General features: G+C 38.7%; 1 protein-coding gene across 8 annotated transcripts in view; it reads left to right on the forward strand.

Moving 5' to 3' along the window:
• Positions 1-14,489, forward strand: part of Zfand6 (zinc finger AN1-type containing 6) — a 70,414-nt gene extending 55,925 nt beyond the window's left edge. For 6 of the 8 annotated variants that reach the window (XM_059271888.1, XM_059271905.1, XM_059271912.1 and 3 more), the window contains 6 exons: positions 1,763-1,933; positions 2,288-2,396; positions 3,349-3,449; positions 8,983-9,027; positions 12,115-12,228; positions 14,013-14,489. In XM_059271888.1, the coding sequence (XP_059127871.1) occupies positions 1,780-1,933; positions 2,288-2,396; positions 3,349-3,449; positions 8,983-9,027; positions 12,115-12,228; positions 14,013-14,161 (672 nt within the window). In that variant the 5' untranslated portion in view covers positions 1,763-1,779 and the 3' untranslated portion in view covers positions 14,162-14,489. The remainder of the gene's footprint in view (positions 1-1,762; positions 1,934-2,287; positions 2,397-3,348; positions 3,450-8,982; positions 9,028-12,114; positions 12,229-14,012) is intronic. The other 2 variants (XM_059271927.1, XM_059271935.1) reach the window with 2 other exon arrangements.
• Positions 14,490-18,145: the final 3,656 nt, after the last annotated feature.

An 18,145-nucleotide genomic window follows, 5' to 3' on the forward strand; every position in this document is an offset into this window, starting at 1 on the left:
GCTTCCTTTTGTTGTCCAGACAAAGGGCCTTATGGTTCTTGGTTCTTAAATTAGGTACATCTGCACCCTCGATAATCCCCAAAACATTCAGATGGAGAAAACTCTGTTTCCTGTGAACAGGGAATGTTTCCCTTAGGTGTTTACCAAATCAAAGCAATTTCAGTGACAAATTTCTATTTTGTGTATCTTACTTTTTCTTGGTCTGTAATACCCCTTTAGAAGGGGTTCTTTTTTATAAGCCTGCTATTACTGTTTGCTCTCATGGGTTGTTTGTGCCAAATAACCAGTTCCTTTCTGGGAGAAAGAGCATGTAAAGTTCTTCCATCTGCTGTGATTGATCCTCACCTTCCTGTGGTTCCCAAAGAGTTCTGAGTCCCAGCATGCTGTAACTAATGTCTCTGTCCCCATTAGATTTTAATTTCACTCTTTTACTTTTTTTTTGTTTTGTTTTGTTTTTTTGTTTTTTCGAGACAAGGTTTCTCTGTGTAGCTTTGCGCCTTTCCTGGAACTCACTTGGTAGTCCAGGCTGGCCTCGAACTCACAGAGATCCACCTGCCTCTGCCTCCCGAGTGCTGGGATTAAAGGCGTGCGCCACCACTGCCCGGCACTCTTTAACTTTTTTTTTTTTTTTTTTTTTTTTGAGACAGGGTTTCTCTGTGTAGTTTTACGCCTTTCCTGGAACTGCTTTGTAGACCAGGCTGGCTTCAAACTCAGAGATCCGCCTGGCTCTGCCTCCCGAGTGCTGGGGTTAAAGGCGTGCGCCACCACCGCCCACTCTTTTACTTTTTAAAGCATTTATAATTTTAAAGTTTTCCCTAATTAGACAAGTAGTATCTTCATTTGAAAAAAAATTTAAAGTATAATAAAAAAGGAACATATCAGAAAAAAACTTAGCATTGCCATTCTTAAATATGTTTTCTATTGCTCTTTTATAATTAATAACTGCTCCTTTAGCACCACTTAACACCATATTATATATACAGTTCACCATGTACATTTTCACTAGCAACATTTTTTTTTTCTCTGAGAAAGTCATTCAAAATGTTACTGATTCTGGATTTTTTTTGTCATTAGTACTTCATTCTAATGTTGGACATTCGGGGGATTTTCAGTTTATCAACATCGTAAATACCCCATGAAGCACATCTTTGTGTATCCTTTGGTCTTTTTTGGATTGTACCGTAGATGTTGTTCTGCAAATGACCCTTAAGGAAAAATAATGGCTAATTGAGAGCAGTTCAACAGGGCTCTTGAGTTGAATTAATAAATTGCCTTCCACGATGATTGAATCCATAGTTCACCAGCATTCTCCCTAGTTCTCAAGTTGTCACCAGAATGAATTTTACATTCAGCGGTAATTTTTAAACAGAATCACAAGTTAATGTGGACTTGGGACAAAACTTTAAATAGCTAGAAATTAAATAGTATAACTTATAGCAAAACTCAGTTATTGCTCATTATTCTAAGCGTCCAAACTGAAGTTAATCTTTGAATGGTGCAGTCTCTTCAGAAAGAGACCTGTTGCTCTGGGGAAGTTTTATCCTTTCTGAGCCAGCACAGACCTGCTTACATAGGGTAGCTTGAAGTAGGAGTTACCAAGTGTCCTTTGTTCTTGATTTTTGCACTGTTTCTAGGGACAGCCATGGAGTGTTCAGGGAAAGAGCACACATGTGGTTTTTCTTTCATTATAAAAAGCAGATTTGGATAATGTAAGGCTGAAGTCTTGTGGTTGAGTTCTTTATTAATTCTTTGCAAATTTCAGGTGTGCAACGGAAGAACATGGCTCAAGAAACTAACCACAGCCAAGCACCTATGCTTTGCTCCACTGGCTGCGGATTTTATGGAAACCCTCGTACAAATGGCATGTGTTCGGTATGCTATAAAGAACATCTTCAAAGACAGAACAGTAGCAGTGGTAGAATAAGCCCACCTGGTAAGTAATCCAGTTAAAGCATAGCAGGGTTTATGACAAACACATGGGGTATATGTAATAACTCCTTTCACTTGCTGTCATATTTATGGTGCTACATTCATATCACTAAAGCAGATTTAAAAAAAAAAATAAGATGTAGGGGATACAGTATTGCTCAGTGGTAGAGCACATAACTTAGCATGCACAAGGCCCTGAGTTTAACTCCTAGCACCCCCCCACACCAAGGTTTTCTCCCATCAGCAAATGAAAACAAAGTTGTAAATTAAAGAAGGGAACCCTATATACTGTGTTCTGTGGGAAATTGACCTTGCATTGCTGTTGGAATCACTAACGTGCGATGTGGTTGTGTTACAGCAGCTTCTGTCAGCAGTCTGTCTGAATCGTTACCAGTACAGTGCACAGACGGCAGTGGCCCAGACGCTCAGTCAGCACTAGAGTCCACGTCTTCATCTCTGCAACCAGGGTAACTCTAAAACTAATGAAAACTAAGGAGGATTGATCTTGTTTGCTTTTGATCACTTCATTGAGGAACACTTTAAAGCCACTGCAGGGTCTATTGGCCTAAAACTATATCTGACCGCTTGCTACTCACTAGTTATAAGATGTTTTTTACTGTTTTTATGTCGAGGGAGAGCTCTTTCAAGTCTTCAGTTCCCCATTGAGACATCTTTTCCTTTAGTCTTCACACTGCATCTTGACCTGATGCTGAAGTCCTTTTAAACTAACCCATGTTGGGTTAGTTCTTCACATTGCAGTCCTTGGTCTACATGTATCAGTGCCTTGAATCAGAAGACCCTTGTCTCTGATTCTTTTTGTTTTTATCATGAGGTAATACTCATTTTTTTTTTTATAATACATTTTTTTTGTTTTTAGCTCTGAAGTCAGAGATAGAGGGATGCATACAGAAGTACGTATTTTAATCTCTGAAAGTCATGGTGCATGCCTGTAATCTCAGACTTTAGAAATGGAGGCAAGAGGATCAGGAGTTCAAGGCCAGACTCAACTACACAGCCGATTTGAGGCCCTTCTAGACAAGAGAAAGAAAGAGAGGGAGGGAAGGAAAGACTTGTTTCCATCTTATTCTGTTACTTTGGTTCCCAAAGCATAAACTTCAAGCCTAAATTAGCCTTTGGTTTCCAAGCCCCAGTGATTATGTTAGGTTACCAGTGTCTCTGTGTTCTCTAGTAAGTGGTACTTACTGTGACCTTCGGTTTATATGGATATTTGGAAGATGACCTTTTCAAACTGAACTGTTACTGGGTGTGGTGGCACTCACCTGAAGGTGGCAGGAGTTCTCTTGAGCCCAGGGGTTTAAACCATCCTGGGAAACAGAATTCGCCCCTATCTCAAAACCAAAGAAGAAAGTTAATTTTAAAAATGTTATGTTAAAAAAATAATATTTTTTGCTTTTCTAGCCCTGTATCAAATCAGTCACTTTTATCAGAATCTGTAGCACCTTCCCAAGTGGACAGTACATCTGTGGACAAAGCAGTATCCGAGACAGAAGACCTTCAAGGTTTGCATATGATAGAGCATGTATTTATTGTTTATTAACACATGAATTCTGTAGGCCAGATGCTAGCATACATAGACTTGGGTATTAGAAAAATACCTGCTTATAAGTACATGCTTTGATAGTTTTATTTTGTGAATAGTATTTCTTATATTCTCAAATATTTAATTGATTAGAATGTTGGGATCCATTTCCCACTTATAATGAGATCACCATAAAGAGAAGATTCAAATCTGTTTGAAAAACATAATTAGAATGGCCAGTAGAGGCACTAAACTATTATGTTCTGTTATTTTGGCCAAGCACTGGGACTACTGGCTTGCTGGAATCTGGTTGTCTTTGGTTTTGACTCATTATCTGAGGCTTCTTTTAGTTGTCAGGCACTCCTCTCCCCATGTGACCTACAGTGCCATAGTCATATCCAGCTGCTTGCATTCATAGTGTGGCACCCCATGCTCTCTGTCACCCTGGTTCAATGGATTCAAGTGACCCAAGAACACTTAAAAATTTATCTGCAGGCATTCTCAGTGAGGAGGCATTTAGGAGGCTCTTAATCTCTTCTAGGCTGTTTTATCCTGTCATCCAAGGGAGTGTACTGTGCAAAGATAAGTTCAGGGATGTGTGACACCATGGCAGGGTTTAAGGGGAGAGCACACTGACTTCTGCATCATGTATAATGTGGGCATGCTAGTGACAGATGATCTGGAATGTTCATTTGAACTTTGTTGAATTTTATATTAAATAATATAATTGTCCTTGGTTTATTTCTTGTCCAGTCAGTGCTTAACCAGATTTACCTATTTGTGCAGATTTTGCTACAGGAAGTGACTTTTGCTGTGTGGCCAATATAAATATTTTAACCTACCCCACATAGCACTATAAATTCCTACAGTGTAATAGTAAATAGAAAACTAAAATGAAAAGTAGGGGTGTGTGGGGTATTTTAAATGCATAAAAGGAAAAATGTTGATTAAGTTATCCACTAGTTATATAAACTAAAATAGTTGATATCAAAGCTTAATTTTATGATAGTGACAGTGATGTGATTTCTTAGGCTGGGAAGGTGAGACAGGTATTGGTTACAGAAAGGAGTTTTAGTTATGTGTATGATCGTGTGCTTGTGAGGGCAGGTGCCAGAGGTATCTGATGAAGCTGAGGTTGCAGGTAATGGTGAGTTGCTCGTTGTGGGTCCTGGGAATTGAACTTGAGTCCTCTGCAGTGGCGATATGTGCTCTTAAATGTTGAGCTTTCTCGCCAGCCTGTTAGAGAAAATGTTAATGAATGAGGACGAAGTGATAAATTTAAAAAATTTGGAGAGCTTATTTGGAAGATGTAGGTAGGTAGAAGAAAAGTAATGAGGATTGTGCCTGAAATTTGGAGGGTCTGGTGTAGGCTGCTAAAGTAAGAATTTGAAAGTCAAGCAGGAAGGTGAGCCAGCACTGGAACAGAAAACGGTCATCTGTCTGGATCCTGATTAGTTTCAGGCCATAGACACCACCAAAGGGGAGCTCCCAAGAGCAAATAGTTTTGAGAAGGAGGCTAGCACAGAAGGAAGAGAACAAGACTGCCCCTCACCCAGGAGTTAGTTATGTATGTCTTAGAACACAACACCTTTTAGATTGTTGTCTGTGAGAATTCATAAAGATTAAAATGCAGCTGGGTGTGATGGCACATGCCTTTAGTCCCAGAAGAGGCAGGCAGATTTCTAGTTCAAGGCCAGCCTGGTCTACAGGCAAGTTCCAGGACAACAGCGAGGGCCACATAGTAAGACCTTTCGAAAAAAGAACCAAAACAAACAAACAAGATTAAAGGTGCAGTAAGAGTTGAGCAGTTTGGCAAAAGGTAAAGATTATAGGTAGGTGAATTGATAATACAGTAATGTTGTAGATACTTTATACTATTCTGATATATGGAGAAGATCATAATTTCCTCCAGCCCACCCTGAATGAATTAACTGAGAACGTGGTTGTGACGTCATATTAGGAGACTGTGGAATGCTTTTAAAAGTGAGAGTTTCTTCTTTACAAGTATGCTTTGAATGACATTTAGATCAGTACTAACTTCTCAGTTCCTTAAAGACTTAGCGTTCATAACTTCAGCATAACAGAATCTTTGGCAAGTCAGATATAAGCTTCACTTTTACCTAAGTTAAGGAAGGGGTTAGTCTTCAACTCGTAAAGTTGTGTGTGAGTTTGTGTGCATGTGGAGGCTAGTGCATAGGGTGTCCCTCCTCTGTTGCCATCTGCTTTTCTTATTTTCAGACAGTTTCTTACTGGCCAGAATTGACCAAGTTGTGTAACGTGACTGGAGCGATACGAGCACATGCCACTGGCCCCAACTGTTGTTTTACAAGCATAGGTTCTAGGGAAACCAGCACTTTACAGACAGAGCTATCTCCTCGTCTGGAACAGCCTCCTTTAAAATTTTTTACTTATTTTTAAATTTAAAATATTTTCCTTTTTTGTCAACACAAATATAATATGCTTCTTTGTATATAGATACTTATATATACACACACTTCCTCTACACATAGTTTCCTTGCTAACCAATCAGAGAATGATGTTTTCATCTACTGAATGAGTAAAAAGAGACAGAAAAGGCCCCTGCAGCACAGGCACATGATATGGGGAGCTGGAACCCCGGCATCCACTGTGGCTCTGTTTCCTCCACTAGACAGTGTGGTGCTTCTGGTCTGGGATGTGCTGTGTACATCTAGCTGGTGTGTCCAGCCCCCTTTGTCCCCAAGCAGGTAGGATCGGCTTGTTAGCAAAGCTGCCTGGTATTCTTGTGTATTCCAGTGTCACTGGGCTTTCAGAATAGCGTTTCCTCTGCAGGTATTCTGTTTATAATTAGAGTAGGATGCCACCAAGTAGGTGTTGCTTTGATTTTGGCATCATGGCTCTAAAGAACTTTTCTCATGCTTAAGTGAAAATTTAGCCTATTGCTGTATGTTTGTTGTTTAATCACCCTTTCTAATTAAAAAAGATAGCAGTATCTCAAGCTCTTAAAAATCTAAGTCGGACAGTTCATAAAAACTAGCTTAAAGACAAAATACGTATGCATTTTGGTGTAGTCCTCACTACTATACCAGATTGGCTGCCTTGTTGAAGATAAAGCTGAACTTCAGTTACCCTCGCAGCCCTCCGGGTCTCAGGTGGTGCAGACTGAAAGGAAAATGGGGTTTAGATGTAGAGCTTCTGGCTTCATGTCTTTCCCCTGACAACATTTCTGCACTGTATTTTCATTGTTTTTAATCATGTCCACCTTACAGGAAATTTAAAATAATTCAGACTGCAGAATCAGAATGAGCTGTACAAACAGTGAGAGAGATTCTTGTTTCGTATATTGCCCAAATGATTCGAGAGTTATCGGAGGCTTAGAATAAAAGATGACTGACTGTAAAGCTTTCCAGTGTAGAATGAATCAGCTTTTTGGAGGCTGAGCTGTCAAAGACAAAGCAGAGGGAACCAGGATTCTTAGAGAGAATTGTTAAATCAGTAGTTCACAGCAGTCAGAGGAACTGTTGGGCTAACTTGGGACTATTATTTAGAAAAGCTTATATAGTGTAGAAATCAGGGATTTCATCAGATTTTGAAGAATGGGTGAAAACAGCCCAGACAGTCTTGAAAAAATTACAATACTTAACAGTTCCAAATTTCAAAATTTATTAAAAGATACAGTGATCCAAACTGAAGTCCTGTCATGAAGCTACTCACACAGATCAGTGGAATAGTATTGATAGTCCAGAAATACACTCAGAAGCTTAAGGGCAGTTGATATTAAACAAAGGTCTGAGGTCATCCAGTGGGAAAATGAAAGTCTGATCAAAAGAATGAATTGGATCCCTGTTTCATAAAAGATGTAAAAGTTCACCCACAACATAACCAAAACCTACATGAATATAAGAGCTGAGACTATAAAAACTCTTAAAGAAAGTATAATTTTTGTGATTTTGGATTAGATTTCTTAAATAAGACACCTAAATCAATAGCAACCAAAGAGGATAGATGAGTATCCTCTCATGTTTTGTTTTCATGAAAAGAGTAGAAAAGCAGCAAAGAAAATGTTTTACATCATCTGTCTAATAAGAGTGTATAAAGAAGTAAAATTTTCTGCTGGGAGATAGAGCACTTGGGCAGCATGCATGGGATCCTCGTTTAAATCTCTGGTAGCTGTAAAAATAAGAGAAGAAAGAGTGAAAGAAAGCAGAATATGACAATCCAATGAAAACTAGGTAGAATGGTGCTCAGTAGCTGAACATTTGATGCTCTTGCAGAGGACTAGGTTCAATTCCCAGGACCCACATGGTTCTTTGCAACCATCCATAACTGCAGTTCTAGATCCAAGGGCATAAAACATGCACGTGGTGCACATACATATGTGCAAGCAAAGCACTCACATAAAATAAAAATATATAAATCTAATAAAAAATTAAATACAGTATAGGAAGTTCTCAGAGGATTAATAAGATATTTTTAAAGGAAATAAAAATAGGCAAAGGGTCTGAGTAGATATTTTTCCAGAGAAGTACAAACTGACAGTCAGCTCTGCATCTGTAGTCACCAGGGAATTGCAAAAGCATACCCATAATGAATTAACACGTGACTCCCCACAGAGTACTGCCAGCAGTAGCAATAACAAGTGTTTTGGTGTATGTAAGTTGGAACACTTGCACATTACGGGAATTCAGAATAGTGTAGATGCTTTGGAAAACAATGTGGAGTTTCTCAAAAAGTTAAGGATAATTATCAGGTGAACTGGCATCTTCACTCTTCTGAAGAGAATAAAAGCATGTCCTTGCTTGGTACTAGAGCTCACTGGAGTTGTTCTTGCCTTCCACCGTGTGGCTTCTGGGGATTGGACTCAGGGGTGTCAGGTGTGGCAGCAAGCAGCCTTACCTGCTGAGCCATCTTGCCAGGCCTGTTTCTACTTAATATGATTCCTGGAAAATAAAAATAGGACTTGTTTCTTTTGGATGCTAGTACCAGAGCTAATCTGATTTTCTCTTGGTAGTTAAATTTTTTTCTTATTTTACATAGAATTATATTCAGTTTAAACACACATATAATAAAATGAGTTTTTTTTTTAAAGGAAAATTAAAATTATCCCAGTTGGTGGTTTTAACCATCTTCATTGAGTCCCTAAGTAGTATCTAGAGAGCATTTGTTCTATGTCAGCACTGGGTTCAGAGCAGAAGTAAGTAGAACCATTGAGCTCCTCAATTCTGATCCTTCACTGGACTGGAACTCTGTAGTAGGGTGCTTGTCTTACATGCTTGGGCTCTGCAAATGCTGCACACCAAAAAAAACCGTCTGATTCTTGAGAATTGTCAAGACTGTCTGAGGAAAAAAATTATGTATCATATTATATAGAGATACTGTATCCACCACCAAGAGAAAGTGGGCATATTAAGATAGTGTTTTGTTCTAAGTTCAGTTTGTTTTTTCCACTGTGTTTATGAGTATGCCCCAAACAAGTAGTATTTAAATCATGTTGTGTACTTACTATTACATTTGTATTCTTTTTCTGTTTACAGGACCCAGAGCAGAGGGACTTGTTCCTCTTGAATGTGATCCTCCATGTGGGTAGTTAAACCAATCTTAACTGTCCAGTGCTTTTTGAAGTCTCTTAACAGCAATAGCCAGTAGACCATGTCTAGTCAGGGTTCCAGTTAGCAATTCAGCTGGCAAGCATAGTACTATTGATTTTGCTGCCTTTATGTTGTTACATTGGCCTCACCACAGACCTGTATGACCAGTGGGTGGGTATGATATAGACAGTCACCAGTTCTTAGTTACTAACAATATGCAGTATATTTCCAATTTTTGTTTCCCTGTATGAAAACCTATCCTGTTCTAAAGAAACTGTCCTTAACTTTAAACTCAGTAAGACTATGGTTCTTTGGCTTCTTTGCCACTAGATAGCTCTATTCATGATTGAATAGTTCCTTTTCTATAAACAGAATTGGATAAGGCGTTCTGTGGTCTTAAATCTCACATATAACCCAAGGAAACTAATTTCTTGGAGTCAGTCTTTCACAGAGTACTCACATATTGCTTGTGAATTAAGGTTTGTGGTGAGCAGATGTCCCCATCATCTCTCAGCTGTATCTGATACTCAGCAGTCCAAATGCAAGCTCTGGCTTATGGGCTTTTCAGACAGCTGAGCAGTCTTTAACTTCAAAGTTGTACCTGCCATCAGTAATTTGTCTTAGGTCTTCAGGGCTAATCAGCAAGTTTCACTGTTGAGTTGTGTGAAATCACTTGTGTTCAGAGGAAGGACATAAATTTTCACTCTTTCCACTTCCGGTTACTTCCCAAAATTGCTCAGTAGTTAAACTAATCTTGTTTAGAAAAGAAATCTGTGATAGTGTTACTGACATTTAAGCATTAATTTGTTTGACTACCATATTTTTTAGAGAACAGGTTAGATATCATGGCTTACAAATTTTAAAGAAAATAAACATACAGGTTCATTTCTGATTACAGTTTAAATTACTTTTGAGTTCAGTTTACAGAGCCAAGCCTTACCTAATACTGTTCTAGAGACAAAGACTAAAACAACACATTCACCCCTTGTCCACAGTGAGCTCATATTCTAAGGGTACTTTTTTGTAGAAAATAAAAAAGTTTATCTCCCTATTTTGTTTAAAAAAATACAATGTGAGCCAGGCAGTGGTGGCACACGCCTTTAATCCCAGCACTTGGGAGGCAGAGGCAGGCGGATCTTTGTGAGTTCCAGGCCAGCCTGGTCTACAGAGCGAGATCCAGGAAAGGCGCAAAGCTACACAGAGAAACCCTGTAAAAAAAAACAAAACAAAACAAAACAAAACAAAACAAAAAAACAAAAAAACAAAAAAAAACAATGTGGCCATAAGAAATAAGGGTGTATATTAGTAGAAGTTTCTTTGGCCTGGGGGGTTTAGCTTGTCTAGTGGAGAAGTTGTGCTGTAGAATTCATTACCATACACTCACTTCTAATGTATGGTATTTTGCCTGGTGTCATATTTTTTTAATACTAGATAGTTAACATAAGCAAGTTATAGTCCACTAAGAAGTATTTGAGTATCTGCTATAAGTAGGTAGTTGTAAGAGGTGCTGTGCTCTGGCTGTGGAAATGTCTACCATAGATACAGTGGGTAAGTGACTTAATGCAGATCCACAGACATTTATTTCTTGAGTGACAGAGGAATCATGATAGGCTCTGGTAACAGGGATGGTGGGACAGATTCCTGCCCTCAAAGAATTCACTTAAGCCAAGTTAAGTAGACAGTTATAGGAGCTTAGAAAGTTCCATGGGAACACAGGATAGCGAGGGTTTCCTGCTCTGAGATGTTAGGAGTGGGTTCGGTTCCATTAGTGTAAACAGAAAAGACAAGATGGAGCTAGTTGCTAAAGATCAGGCACGGCAAGGACCTCACAAGAGCCCACAGGTGAGAGAGATGTGTTAAGGAAGTCAGGCACTGCCGTGTGGATCAAATATATGGCAGCTAAGGAATGATGTAATATGGCCAGGGAGAAGGTGACAGGAATGGTGAAGATCCCTGGACCTTACCCTGGAGAATAGTGGGGAACCATCAAAATGTTTAAACTATTTGCTTTTCACCTACAACAAGTGAAGCATGGGGAATAGGGTGGAAAGCTAGAGTGTTGATGAGGGAAGGGTGTTGGATCGTGACTCTAAAGAACACACATGGTTGGAATGGGAAAGCCTTTTGGGGTAGCTTGTAGAAATGAGCCAGAATAGTCAGCAAGAGTGGTGACTCCTTGGAATGGCCCTGGTTGTGACCAAATGGTTAAGTTGGAACTTGAACCATGATAGGCCACTCACTGTTTTCAAGCTAGATGTCATGTGTACCAAGCCAGATTGCAGACTCTGGGGCACTCAGGAGGGCCAGGGTGACAAGTAACAGGAAAGGGCACATTAACAGGGTTTAGTAACGGTGACTCAAACTGAGTTGCAATGCATCTGCTCTTGATTTTAGTGTGAAAATGCACTGTTTGTTAGTTTTAATCTTAATTACATCATTTTAAAGTTTACTTGTGTCTGATTCTTTTTCCTAGCTTCTTAAGTGCTTTGGGAGTAGGGATAGGTTTGAGAAAGAGTCTCATTTTGTTGTTTTGGCTGGCCTTTTACTTACTCTGTAAACTAGGCTCAAACAATAATCTTCTGGATACTGGATTATAGGCTTGTGCCACAACTCTTGGCTTAAGTGGTTTTATGTGGAACATTCTGAGAACATTGGTATTCCTGTTTTCTGAGAAGTCTCTGTAGACCAGACTGTGCACAGTGTTAATTTTCTTATGGCTATTCTTATACATTCCTTTAGAGTTCTAGGTAGTCAGTGTCTGTCTCTGTCTCTCTATCTCCCTCTCCCCTTCCCCACTTTAGATACCAAAAGAAGAATATCTGTAAGCCACTGTTTAGAACCACTGTTTAGTATATTATAGATTACCTTCTACCTGTGTGTATACATACATTTAATGAAAATAGGGTCATGTTTTATACATAGCCCAAGTTTATGAATCTCTTTCCTGGCCTGTAAACCAGTTCCTTAGCTAGTCTTTGAATTACAAATCTATGGGATAGTATGGGGTATAGATCAACCAGCACCCAAACACTAAATCTTACTGAATAATTAAATTTGTCGCCCTCCTGTTTTTGTCAGCTTCAGTATCAGATACAACACAGCAGCCATCTGAAGAGCAAAGCAAGTCTCTTGAAAAACCAAAACAAAAAAAGAATCGCTGTTTCATGTGCAGGAAGAAAGTGGGACTTACTGGTAAGGGCTTCCTTGGATGGTTTAAAGGTCATGTTTTGAATAACTTATGCTCACTGTTATTGGCCAGTTAAGATTGCTGCTGCCTCTGTGAGCATGGGGGTTGGCTGCATACATGTCAACTTCTGTATTGTCTTTTTTTTTTTTTTTTTTTTCAAAGCATTTAAAAATTCATGTCAGCTGGGTTTGAGAGTATTTGACAAGTAAGGTCAATGTGGTGAATGCCGGTGAAGGGCAAAGGTGTCTCCTGCTTTCAAGGAGATGGTATTTTGGAGGGACTTTGATAAGCTGTGAAGTGCTTTATGTAAAATGCTGATGATTGACCATGCATGGTCAGTGAGCTAAAAGCAAAGCAGCTTGGTGCAGTGTAGAAGACAATCCTGGTACATGCCTGGTGCTGTAACTCAGTTGTCAAATTGTTAAAGGGGAACTATTCAAAAATATTTAGCAAAGAACGTATGTTAAGTGCAGTCAGACTGCTCTGAGCATTCAGAGACAGGAGGAGTTCTGTGATCAATTTACATAAACAAAAGGGAGTGGAGACCTGTCAAGGAAAGTGCAGCCTCTTCTCTGACAAGGGAGCTATGGGTTAAGGCCAGGCACGCTTTGTACTGGGCTTGCTTCACTAGAAAGTGATGCAGCTACAAATAGTTTTACTGATTGTTTACTTGGGCATTGTGCCAAATACTTATATAAAAATCAAAAATATGAGCAGAAAACAGTAAGACTTTGAATGAAAATTATGCTTCAGAGGGAGGCATGGTAGCACATGCCTGTAATTCCAGCACTTGGGACAGGAGGACAGAATGATCCACAAGTTCAAGGCCAGCATATGCTACATCAGATCCTACCTCACAAAAAACAGAAAAGAAAATGATACCTTAGGATCACTTCGTGCTAAAGACTAGGTTGTCACTAAAGGAGATTAAAGTTAACCGAAACTGTCCCACTCCTCCAATATATATTTAACCCTCAAGTTAAGTAGCTTTGTTTGTTGTTGGTGGTTTGATTTTTTTCCAGACAGGGTTTTACTGTAGCCCTTAATGTCCTAGAACTCACACTGTAGATCAGGCTAGCCTCAAACTCACAGAGATCCACCTGCCTCTGCCTCTCAAGTGCTGGGATTAAAAGTGTGCACCACCACCGCCTGGATAGTTAAGTAGCTTTTATTGGGTGTTTATTGTATATGGACACTCACTTGAGCTTTTAATTCACAGTTCCATAAAAAGCTCATGTGAGTCTCAAGGAAGCTTAGTGATTTGCCTCTGATAGTGAGGACATTGATGCACAGGAACCTGACACTGGATTCTGTCTTCTTGAACTTCCCCCACAGAACAATTCACATCTCCTCAGAGCTTAGCAGAGGGGAAAGTTAAAAGACTTGTCATTCAGAAGCAGTTCTGCAGGACTCACTGGCCTGGTCTTAATTAAATGTTACAATTGTCTCCTGACAGTAGGACTTACTTTCATATTATGCTTTTTCAGTTTAAAAAGAAATGATCCATTTTCAATTTAGCAGCCTTCTTTTCATAGGAAGAAATTATGGTCTTATCACAGGTGAAACCAGCTCAGAGAAGCAATCAGGGCTTGCCCTAGTGCAAACATGTATTTGTAGATAGGTGCAAGAAAGGAAGCTCTCTGCTAGTCAGCCGAGAATGTAACTCTAGAACCTTACAGTGATTCTTCATAGACTTGAAGACAGTGTTACTTAGCACTAACTGTGGGAAGAACTTACTGTCTCACCATCCTGTCTAACCCATGCTGTACACATATTCATCCATTTCCAGGGTTTGAATGCCGGTGTGGAAATGTTTACTGTGGTGTGCACCGTTACTCAGATGTACACAATTGCTCTTACAATTACAAAGCTGATGCTGCTGAGAAAATCAGAAAAGAAAATCCAGTAGTTGTTGGAGAAAAGATCCAGAAGATTTGAACTCCTGCTGGAATACAAAATCCTTTGACCATCTGCAAACTAAAAATTGACTTGAGGTTTTTTTTCCTAGTCCTTGGGAATGTAGAGCACCGTATCTTGCATAGACCTTTGAATCATGCATGTCATCAGAAGAATAGATTTTTGTTTTTGTTTTGAAAATGACTCTGAACATTTATTTCCATTGCAGTTTCTGTGGCTGAAAAGAAGTATTATCCTTTTAAGATCATTTTAATTTTAGTTGAGTGCAGAGGGCTTTTATAACAAATGTGGAGAAATTCTGGAGGGCTGTGATTTTTCCAGTATTAAACATGCATGTGTTGATCTTGCAGTTTATTTCTCATTGTGTATGTATATATAGCTTTTCTCTGCAGCACGATTCCCTTTTGATAATGCCCTTCTGGGCACAACTAGTTATCAGTAACTGAATGTATCTTAATCATTATGGCTGCTTGTGTTTGTTTTGTTTTCATTAACAAAGGTTATACATATGTTAGCATAGTTTCTTTGCACCCACTATTTATGTCGGAATCATTTGTCACAGGAGAATATGTGCTGAGGAGATTCTAAATTTGTGGTTTTTTCTTTTTTTTTTTCTTTTCTTTTTCTTTTTTTTTTAGTAAAGGAAAGAAAGGCTGAATGCATTTTACTGCTGACTGCAAGTTTCTTTCAGATTACTGTTCATTGGTCTGTGTGTGCACAATATAAAGAGTGATCTGAAGTCATTGTGCTGTATTTATGTTTATTCACCAGTCTTTGATTAAATAAAAGGAAAACCAGAAAAAAAATGCTGCTTTTTCTTTCTTTCTGGTAGTTGATTTTCTCTTTAAATCTTCTACTGTTTTGCTTTCCTAATTTGCTAAGAGTACCACTATTTGTCTCACATCTATTCATGCTCATTTGCTATGACAAATTATATTCCTATGAGTTTTTTCAAAACCAAGTTACTGAGCTCTCACATATTCTGGCCTTCATCTGACTATCCTGCACTCTGACACACCAAATTAACATCTAATGGGGGCTTCTTTACTCCATAGGATTAGAGACATTCAAACTGTGCCTCAGTAGAAGAATTATAAACTCGAAATTATAAACCCTCCAAAGACCTATTTGTCCTCTGGTTTCGAAACTTCTGGACATTAGTCTGTTTAAAAAGACATTGGCTGTACTTTACAATACAAATTTCTTGATGTAAAATTTCTTAATTTTAATTACTAACTAATGTATATACGATGGTTTAATATTACAATTATATATTTAGCTGATCATGAAGATAGATTTAAATGAGGATTAACCACTGTGACTGTCTCAGTAGCTTTGGATAAAGTAAGCCTGGCATGGTGGTGTGTGCCTGTAATTCTAGTACTTACCAGACAGATCACTGCAAGTCCAAGGCTAATCTGGTCTATATAATAAACTTCAGACCTGGATAATATAGTGAGAGAGAGAGTTTGTCTTGAAAAGAAAAGGAAAGAAAAAAAAAGCCCTTTCATAATTAACAAAATAGCAGGATTAGAAAGGGACTAATGGATTGGTTAAGAGTCTGTTGTACCCCAGCTAATATGTAGCTGAGGACGTCTTCCACCATGCTAGTTTATGCAGGTAATGCTGGAGATGGGGTCCAGACTCGATGCTAGGCAGGGATTTCTTGGGGCCAGTGAAATAGCCAAGTACATGAAAGTGCTTGCCACAAAAGCCTATTTTCAGAACCATATTCCCGAGACCTTCACCACACTCATGGGCGCATGCATACACAAACAAAATAGTAAATTTATAAAAACAAAACTAGGCCAGGTAGTGGTGGTGCACGCCTTTAATCCCAGCACTCAGGAGGAAGAGGCAGGTGGATCTCGAGGACTTCGAGGCCAGCCTGGTCTACAGAGTGAGCTCCAGGACAACCAGAGCTACACAAAGAAACCCTGTCTCGAGAAACAAAAACAACAAAAAAACCATAGAAAGAATTTTCTTTAAGCCGATAATGTCTATGTAAAACCTATCAAAGAAAAACTAAGATCTACCAAAAAGTACAGACTGTTTCAAAGTGAGAGACAGACAAGGTGCCCATTTTACTGTGTGTATTTAGATGATGCTGTTGCATATTCTAGACACTGGCACAAGACACCCGTGAGCCAGAAGCAGCACTCAAGTTTTGAACATTTTATGATTTTTTTTAATGGCACATCTTAATAAATCCAGAAAGAAATCACCAGATACAGTAAGGTTTAGTTAGGTGGCAAGATAGAATGCCAGTTTCTACAACTTAACACCAGTTAACTGAAAAGCCAGAAGACATCCTTCCACAGTAGTGTCTGAACAGTACCAGTTGCCTTGAGATTGCAATGGGAGACACTAGATTGCCTCCCAAAGGACCAAAGTGAACTCTGGTGTCAGGTAAAGATAGCCTGATGCTTCAGGGAAAGGAGACATCGAGCTGGAAAGAGGAAATAAATCCTTTGACACTATAGAGAAGAATGTTAAAAGATGGAAATGTAAAACAGCACTTTAAAACTCCAAGAGAATTAAAGATTAATAGACCACCTAACAGACCTTAAGATACTTATCTTTAGAGAACATGGGTGTAGCTGGAGTTTTTCTGTGTCCCGGCCTGCCGGCAGTCGGGACAAATCTCTCCCACTAGCATCCTCTAAGTAAACACATAGAGACTTATATTACTTATAAACTGTATGATTGTGGCAGGCTTCTTGCTATCTGTTCTTATATATTAAATTAACCCATTTCCATAAATCTATACCTTGCCTCGTGGCTTACTGGTATCTTGCATCATGCTTCTTACCGTGGCTGGCGTCTCTCTGACTCCGCCTTTTTGTTCCTCCAGTTCTCTCTGTTAGTCCTGCCTATACTTTTTGCCTGTCTACTGGCCAATCAGCATTTTATTTGTCAATCAATCATAGCAATACATTCACAGCATAGAGAACATCCCACAGCACTTCCTCCCCCTTTTTTTTTTTTCAAAAAGGAAGGTTTTAACTTTCACATAGTAAAATTACATATAACAAAACAATTATCAAGCAAGAATTATAGTTATATCTAGTCTATTTGTATTTGGCAAAAATTAAAGGAGATATTCTATCTTATATTTATGAGTCTAAGGCTTTATATCTAACTTATTTTTTTATCATAACTAAGGAAAATTATAACTAGTCTTTAACTACATCAAAGACCTCAGAAGGATATAATATTACCTGAGAAACGGAAGAAGGACACAAGCAACTTTCGGGAGTCTTGCGAGAGTAGACAGAGACAGCTGGCAGCCTGGACAATCATTCAAAGTTCTTTTGTGAAGTTGGGGCATCTGTCTTTAGCCCACAGGCCTAGAGTCTCTTCAGTCACTTTTCTTTGTGTCCTGTAGAATGTCTGGCAGTTTCTTCTGTGAAGCAGGAACCTGAAGGACCATTTTGCCAAGCAAAGTTCAGTGGTCACCTTCCTATGGGTTCTGTATGTCCAGTCGATCAAGCAGTCCAGGCAAGAACAGTTTCTTGCCCAAATGGCAATTTTTGCCAAGAAGAAGATAAACTCCATATAGAGTGTCTTCAATGTCCATCCTCCTCTCTGAAGTAAATTGGTACTGCCAGGAGCAGACATGTCTCACTGTCCAGAAAGTCTAAATTTTTAATTTAAAATGCCATATTTTGTACGTCTTTGAAGTGTTTGAAGACTACCTATCTGAAATATATCTATATATACCTGGAAAACTAACATGACTTTAAGTTTATCATAGAAGACTAATTATTAATCTGTATTTTTTAATTACCCATTACAATCTAAATGAGTTACATAAACCTAATACCTCAAATGAGAGTAGAAATATATATACAGTATAACAAAATTAACTTCAAATTTGTACCAATAAACTAAAATCCATAACAATGTAAAACATTTTTAAACAAGTTATTACTATCTATCCTATCATATCTACACATGGGGAGACAGGTTACTTAGTGGAAAGAAGCTACAATGCAAATCAAG

The sequence above is a fragment of the Peromyscus eremicus genome, chromosome 1 (genome assembly GCF_949786415.1).
Source record: "Peromyscus eremicus chromosome 1, PerEre_H2_v1, whole genome shotgun sequence".
Lineage (NCBI taxonomy): Eukaryota > Metazoa > Chordata > Mammalia > Rodentia > Cricetidae > Peromyscus > Peromyscus eremicus.